Source organism: Heteronotia binoei, chromosome 21 (genome assembly GCF_032191835.1).
Source record: "Heteronotia binoei isolate CCM8104 ecotype False Entrance Well chromosome 21, APGP_CSIRO_Hbin_v1, whole genome shotgun sequence".
In the NCBI taxonomy this organism is placed as follows: Eukaryota; Metazoa; Chordata; class Lepidosauria; order Squamata; family Gekkonidae; genus Heteronotia; species Heteronotia binoei.
In genome coordinates, this window is record NC_083243.1 from 2786725 (window position 1) to 2794308 (window position 7584).

At 51.5% G+C, this 7584-nt stretch overlaps 1 protein-coding gene across 1 annotated transcript in view; it reads right to left on the reverse strand.

Moving 5' to 3' along the window:
• Positions 1-7325, reverse strand: part of LOC132588902 (uncharacterized) — a 36085-nt gene extending 28760 nt beyond the window's left edge. Inside the window, exons 1-2 of the mRNA XM_060261363.1 lie at positions 7299-7325; positions 1536-2170 (exon numbers count right to left, since the gene is read on the reverse strand). Coding sequence (XP_060117346.1) covers positions 1536-2169 — 634 coding nt within the window. The 5' untranslated portion in view covers position 2170; positions 7299-7325. The remainder of the gene's footprint in view (positions 1-1535; positions 2171-7298) is intronic.
• Positions 7326-7584: the final 259 nt, after the last annotated feature.

Consider the following 7584-nt stretch of genomic DNA (forward strand, 5'->3'; position numbering starts at 1 on the left):
GGATACGTTTTCGGAACCCCCAGATTAAAACAGAAAGGGGAAAAAAATGAGCAGACTGTAAAGCCAGGCAGCACACAGAATGAGTCAGTGCAGGGGTGTAAAACATTAGGCCCAGGGGCCAAACCAGGCCCCCAGAGGACTCCTATCAGGCCCCCAAACAACTGGCTCTGCTATGCTTTCTTCTCCCTCTCTCTTGCTTCCTTCTGCAACTTGCTTTGCTAGGTTTCCTCAATCACGCAGGAGCTACAGAGCAAAACCTCTCTTTTCTCCATTGGCTGAGGCTCCCCACCCCCCGTCCCCCTGGAGAGGGAGGGAAAGAGCCAGAGCTTCCTTTGCCCAGTTCCCTGGATCCCGTGGGAGAAATACAAAGAAAGCACCTTTAAGACCAACAAGCGCTAATGTTTTAAGGGTTTTTTTTAAAAAAACTTTAGTCGTGTTTGTCTGCGTCCTTTAAAAAGTTTATATCTCTGCTACTTAATCTTAAATATAGCCCGGCCCAACATGGCCCAGTCCAGCCCAACAAACATAACATTTGTTATGAGGGCCGGATCCGACACACATGAGTTCGACACCCCTTAGTGGGACAGAGAACAATAAGAACAGGAGGCAAAAGGAACGAGGAGGCAGGAGGACGGCTGGTCCACAATACGCTGAGAACCAAACAACAGTGTGCAGCAGCAGCACCGCTAACACCAAGGAGAACGACAGGGCCAAGCTGGCGCTCACATCCCAAACATGGATTTCCAGGTAGGCCACATATATGAACATCTGAAGCTGCCTTCTACTGAATCAGACCCTGCGTCCACCAAAGTCAGTCTTGTCTACTCAGACTGGCAGCCGCTCTTTAGGGTCCCCAGCTGAGGTTTTTCACGCCTACTTGCCTGGACCCTTTTGAGTTGGAGATGCCGGGGATTGAACCTGGGACCTCCTGCTTACCACACAGATGCTCTGCCACTGAGCCACCATCCCTCCCCTAATGAAGCTGCCTTATACTGAATCAGACCCTGGGTCCATCAGTCAGTATTGTCTACTCAGACTGGCAGCGGCTCTCCAGGGTCTCAAGCGGAGGTTTTTCACGCCTACTTGCCTGGACCCTTTTGAGTTGGAGATGCCGGGGATTGAACCTGGGACCTTCTGCTTACCAAGCAGATGCTCTGCCACTGAGACACCGTCCCTCGCCTTAAGTCAGTACTGTCTTCTCAGACTGGCAGCGGCTCTCCAGGGTCTCAAGCTGAGGTTTTTCACCCCTACTTACCTGGACCCTTTTTAGTTGGAGATGCCGGGGATTGAACCTGGGACCTTCTGCTTACCAAGCAGATGCTCTGCCACTGAGACACCGTCCCTCGCCTTAAGTCAGTACTGTCTTCTCAGACTGGCAGCGGCTCTCCAGGGTCTCAAGCTGAGGTTTTTCACCCCTACTTACCTGGACCCTTTTTAGTTGGAGATGCCGGGGATTGAACCTGGGACCTTCTGCTTACCAAGCAGATGCTCTACCAATGAGCCACCGCCCCTCCCCAAGGAAATGAGAAACAAACCTCTGGCCACTCCAAGAGGCTTCTTGAACGGCCCTTCCTCCTGCATGCTTCCAGCTCCGTTTTTTTTATCCCGCCTTTCCAAAAGGTTCAGATGCCGATCAGGAGTAAGAATGAAATCCGTGGTGCTCTGGGTGTCTCCCAGTTCCCTCCCCGGCAGCTGGTTCTGTCGGTTGGCAAGCACCATCCTGGGCTCCGTTCGAGGGGAGGATTTTGCTGGCGATCCGAGGGGCAGCGGTTCGCACGCCTTGCGCTTCAGCAGCGCCTTCTTTAGCATGGCTCCCTCTTTCGGACGGAAGGCAAGCTGCCCCAGTTCGTCTCCAAAAACTGGCTTTATTTCACTGATGTCAGGGAAGCCTTTAGCACAAGTGGCAGTAGACAGCACAGTAGACTGGAAAACATCTCTTTTTTGTCTATCTTCTCCCAAGCCCATTGGGCAAGAAAGAGCAGCTTCTCTGACTGCGGAAACTGAAACCGCCTGAAATTTTGCAAGATGTTTGAGAGGCGTGCCCCTGGGAATGCTGTCGAGGCAAACAGACTTTAAGCGCGCAGGTTCTCTTCTGGGAGAAGAGCGGAGGCAGTCTGAGACCCCTGGGTTTTTCAGTGGTGTCGCAATCATAGTGACCAGCGCTCGCATGCTGCAACAACAAAGACATAGAAATTTCTCTGGGGAAATAATTTCTTAATATAAAAAAGAAAGAGACCAAAGCAAGGAAAAGGGATTTCATCTCTTTACATATCAGCTTTCAAAAGATCCACAAGAACATAAGCTCCCGGCCCCAAAGATCGAGGGCATTGAATGTGCCAGTCTGGGTTGGGAGGTTGGAGAGGGGTTGGCGATTTGGCTGGTGTATCGTACGCCTAACGCACCAGCCAACGCCTTACCATCCCTGCTTGAGGCGGCGACAGGCTGGGCGCTGGAGCACCCAAGGCTGATAATCCTGGGTGACTTTAACGTCCATGCTGATGACCCGTCCTCCAGTCAGGCGGCGGACCTAGTGTCTTCCATGGCGACACTGGGACTCTCTCAATTTGTTGTAACCCCCACCCACCAGGCCGGACACATGTTAGACCTGATCTTTGCGGCTGGGGTAGCAGTGAGCGATATAACCGCAGAGGCGGTGCCATGGTCGGATCACTTCGCCCTCAAGGCCCGTGTAGATATGCCTCCCCAAACCTGTTTAGGCGAAGAGCCGATTATGGCTCGCCCGTGGAGCCAAATGGACCTGGAAAGGTTCCAGATGGCTCTGCGGGACCCCTGGCCCTCTGGCGACTCCCTCGATGACCTGATTGAGACCTGGAATAGCCGGCTCTCTAAGGCCATCGAGGAGATCGCACCTCGGCGCCCTCTGCGACCTCGGACTAAGCTGGCCCCGTGGTATACCCCGGAATTACGCCAGCTGAAACAAGGTCTTAGACGGCTAGAGAGGCAGTGGCGGCGTACTCGTAATGAAGCGACTAGAACATCTTATAGGAAGTTTATGAAGTCCTATGAGATGGCAGTCAAGGACGCAAAGAAGACATACTTTGCGGCTAAGATTGCATCTGCAAATTCGCGCCCGGCCCAATTATTTAGAATAATTCGGAACCTTACTACATTGCCACAGGGCAATTTAAAAGCTAAGGAATTAAGAACATAAGAACATAAGAGAAGCCATGTTAGATCAGGCCAATGGCCCATCCAGTCCAACATTCTGTGTCACATAAGAGAAGCCGTGTTGGATCAGGCCAATGGCCCCTCCAGTCCAACACTCTGTGTCACATAAGAGAAGCCGTGTTGGATGAGGCCAGTGGCCCATCCAGTCCAACACTATGTGTCACATAAGAACATAAGAGAAGCCATGTTGGATCAGGCCAATGGCCCATCCAGTCCAACACTCTGTGTCACATAAGAACTTAAAAGAAGCCATGCTGGATCAGGCCAATGGCCCCTCCAGTCCAACACTCTGTGTCACATAAGAGAAGCCATGTTGGATCAGGCCAGTGGCCCCTCCAGTCCAACACTCTGTGTCACATAAGAGAAGCCGTGTTGGATGAGGCCAGTGGCCCCTCCAGTCCAACACTCTGTGTCACATAAGAGAAGCCGTGTTGGATCAGGCCAGTGGCCCATCCAGTCCAACACTATGTGTCACATAAGAACATAAGAGAAGCCATGTTGGATCAGGCCAGTGGCCCCTCCAGTCCAACACTCTGTGTCACATAAGAGAAGCCGTGTTGGATCAGGCCAATGGCCCCTCCAGTCCAACACTCTGTGTCACATAAGAGAAGCCGTGTTGGATGAGGCCAGTGGCCCCTCCAGTCCAACACTCTGTGTCACATAAGAGAAGCCGTGTTGGATCAGGCCAGTGGCCCATCCAGTCCAACACTATGTGTCACATAAGAACATAAGAGAAGCCATGTTGGATCAGGCCAATGGCCCATCCAGTCCAACACTCTGTGTCACATAAGAACTTAAAAGAAGCCATGCTGGATCAGGCCAATGGCCCATCCAGTTCAACACTCTGTGTCACATAAGAGAAGCCATGTTGGATCAGGCCAATGGCCCCTCCAGTCCAACACTCTGTGTCACATAAGAGAAGTCCTGTTGGATCAGGCCAATGGCCCATCCAGTCCAACACTCTGTGTCACATAAGAGAAGCCGTGTTGGATCAGGCCAATGGCCCCTCCAGTCCAACACTCTGTGTCACATAAGAGAAGCCATGTTGGATCAGGCCAGTGGCCCATCCAGTCCAACACTCTGTGTCACATAAGAGAAGCCGTGTTGGATCAGGCCAATGGCCCCTCCAGTCCAACACTCTGTGTCACATAAGAGAAGCCGTGTTGGATCAGGCCAGTGGCCCATCCAGTCCAACACTATGTGTCACATAAGAACATGAGAGAAGTCATGTTGGATCAGGCCAGTGGCCCCTCCAGTCCAACACTTTGTGTCACATAAGAACATAAGAGAAGCCATGTTGGATCAGGCCAATGGCCCATCCAGTCTAACACTTTGTGTCACATATGAACATAAGAGAAGCCATGTTGGATCAGGCCAATGGCCCATCCAGTCCAACACTCTGTGTCACATAAGAGAAGCCATGTTGGATCAGGCCAAAGGCCCATCCAGTGCAACCCTCTGTGTCACATAAGAAGAGAAGCCATGCTGGATCAGGCCAATGGCCCATCCCATCCAAAACTCTGTGTCACATATGAACATAAGAAAAGCCATGTTGGACCAGGCCAATGGCCCATCCAGTCCAACACTCTGTCACATAAGAACTTAAAAGAAGCCATGCTGGATCAGGCCAATGGCCCATCCAGTTCAACACTCTGTCACATAAGAGAAGCCATGTTGGATCAGGCCAAAGGCCCATCCAGTCCAACACTCTGTGTCCCATAAGAACTTAAGAAAAGCCATGTTGGATCAGGCCAATGGCCCATCCAATCCAACACTCTGTGTCACATAAGAAAAGCCATGCTGGATCAGGCCAATGGCCCATCCAGTCCAACAGTCTGTGTCACATAAGAACATAAGAAAAGCCATGTTGGATCAAGCCAATGGCCCATCCAATCCAACACTCTGTGTCACATAAGAAAAGCCATGTTGGATCAGGCCAATGGCCCACACAGTGGCCAATATATACCTATACGCACAATATATACATACACACACACACACTGTGGCTAATAGCCACTGATGGACCTTTGTTCCATATTTTTATCCAATAGCATTGGAAAGCCTGATTTGTATTTAGGCTAGGAACCCCCCCCCCGACCCCCCAAAAAACACACTGATATAACTCTTAAAAAATGTCTATGACTTGTATCTAACAGCAATTATAGTTGTTTCGTATCTAAATTGTAAAAGACATAGTCTACACCAGAGAAAGACAGCTTATTGCAAACACTCTCTTTAAATAATCAACTGATGGAACTGGTTTAATAATCCTTTTAAAACTGAACTAACAATGGACAGAGCAGATCAGGGGTGCACAACTTAAACTATTAGGTGAGCCATAAAGGACCTTACCGGAGCTAGGTGGGAAACTTCAGGATCTGTTATGGCCCAATAGCTTTAGGGGCAGGGTGTCAGAATGCCACCTCTGTTACTGTAGACAGAGAGACACCATTCTGACACTCATATACACAAGGAAATTTCTGTGTTCAAAAGACCTGGAGACTTTGGGGGTGGTTTGGGTAGAAGCCTCAGCATGCCAGAGGGGTCACCCTTTAAAACAGCCATTTTCTCTGCCAGCTGGGGATCAGTTGTAAAAATGGGAGATCTGCTGGAGGCTGGCAACCCTAATTACATCTGTGGGCTTGTGTCTGCAAGCACCTGGAATGCAAATCAGAACTTCCACCTTTGCATCTCAGGGGCCTGCCCTAATCGACAGTCAGTTGAACAAAGCAGGAGTCAAGTTGCACTTTTAAGACCAACCAAGTTTTATTCAGAACGTCAGCTTTCGCGTGCTCTCTAAGCACACTTCATCAGATGTGGGGATCAGGCATTGTGGGCTGAAATACAACCAGTTTGTTGAGTGAGTATGCAGACTGGTCATATGGTAAAGCAGTGTGGCTTGGCCATTTGGTCTGGATAGCCATAAAAGGTAATAAAGTCCTCTGCCAATTCGTGCTTCTGTAAATCTAGGTGAATCATAAAAGGACGTGTATTTCCTAGTTGCCGTCCACCTAATTTACTTATTAGCATCAATCTATGCGTTATAAACATCATTCCAGTCTGCCATTAGAAAATATAGAAGAATACATAAAATGAAAATGGGTTAGGTATATGTAATGAGATGAATAGGCAATATCCCTCATTTGAGCATGTCAATATAAAACATTATTCTGATTCACTATTATAAAAGAGAAATGCGTTGGAATACTGTGGATGTACAGCTATACTCACTGAGAGCGGGTTTAGCATTTGTAATGAGATAAAAAAAAAACAATATCCCTGTTCAGTCCTGGGGATCAGTCTGCATACTTCATCAACAAACTGCATGTATTCCAGCCACAATACCTGATCCCCTCGTCTGATGAAGTGTGCTTAGAGAGCTCACGAAAGAGTTCCCAGCAGACATTCCCTCCCCCCCCCCCTCTGCTTTCTGACAGCCCTGAAGCGGGGGGGAGGCCCTCCAAACCGGGGGATCCCCTGCCCCCACCTGGGGATTGGCAGTAGGGTTGCCAAGTCCAATTCAAGAAATCTCTGGGGACTTTGGGGGTGCAGCCAGGAGACTTTTGGGGGGTGGAGCCAGGAGCAAGGTTGTGACAAGCACAAGTGAACTCCAAAGGGAGTTCTGGCCATCACATTTAAAGGGACCACACACCTTTTCAATGCCTTCCTTCCATAGGAAGTAATGAAGGATAGGGGCACCTTCTTTGGGGGCTCACAGAATTGGACCCCCTGGTCCAATCTTTTCGAAACTTGGAGGGTATTTTGGGGAGAGGCACCAGATGCTATACTGAAAGTTTGGTGCCTCTACCCCAAAAGACAGCCCCCCAGAGCCCCAGACACCACCGGATCAATTCTCCATTATCCCCTATGGGCATCGTCCTCCCTGGGGACTGATGGGGTTCCCAGCAGACATCCCCTCCCCCCTGTGCTTTCTGACGGCCCTGAAGCGGGGGGAGGGGCTCCAAGCCAGGGGGAGGGGCTTCAACCCGGGGGATCCCCCGCCCCCGCCTGGGGGTTGGCAACCGTGCCCTGCCCGGGTCATGGGGGGGGCGGGGGTGCCGAAAAGGTCCCTTCCCCGCCGGGGCCTGGCCCGGCCCGGCCCGCCTCACCTCCCGGGGCCTCCGCAGCTCCCTCGCGCCGCCAACCGCCGCCCCGTTCGAACCTCCCGCGCGGCGCTTCCTGCGACGCCCTCATTGGCCGGCCGGAGGCGGAAGAGGCGGGGAGATGGTGTCCTCTCGGCCCGCCCTCTTGGAACCTGGCAAGGGCGGCCGGGAGCGGGAGGGCGAGAGCGAGCCGAGTGAGCATGCGCAGGCGGGACGTGCCACGCCGCGCCGCCTCGGGGGAGATGGCCACCCCTCCCGAGCTGGGAATGGTCCCGTCCGATGCCGAGGGGAG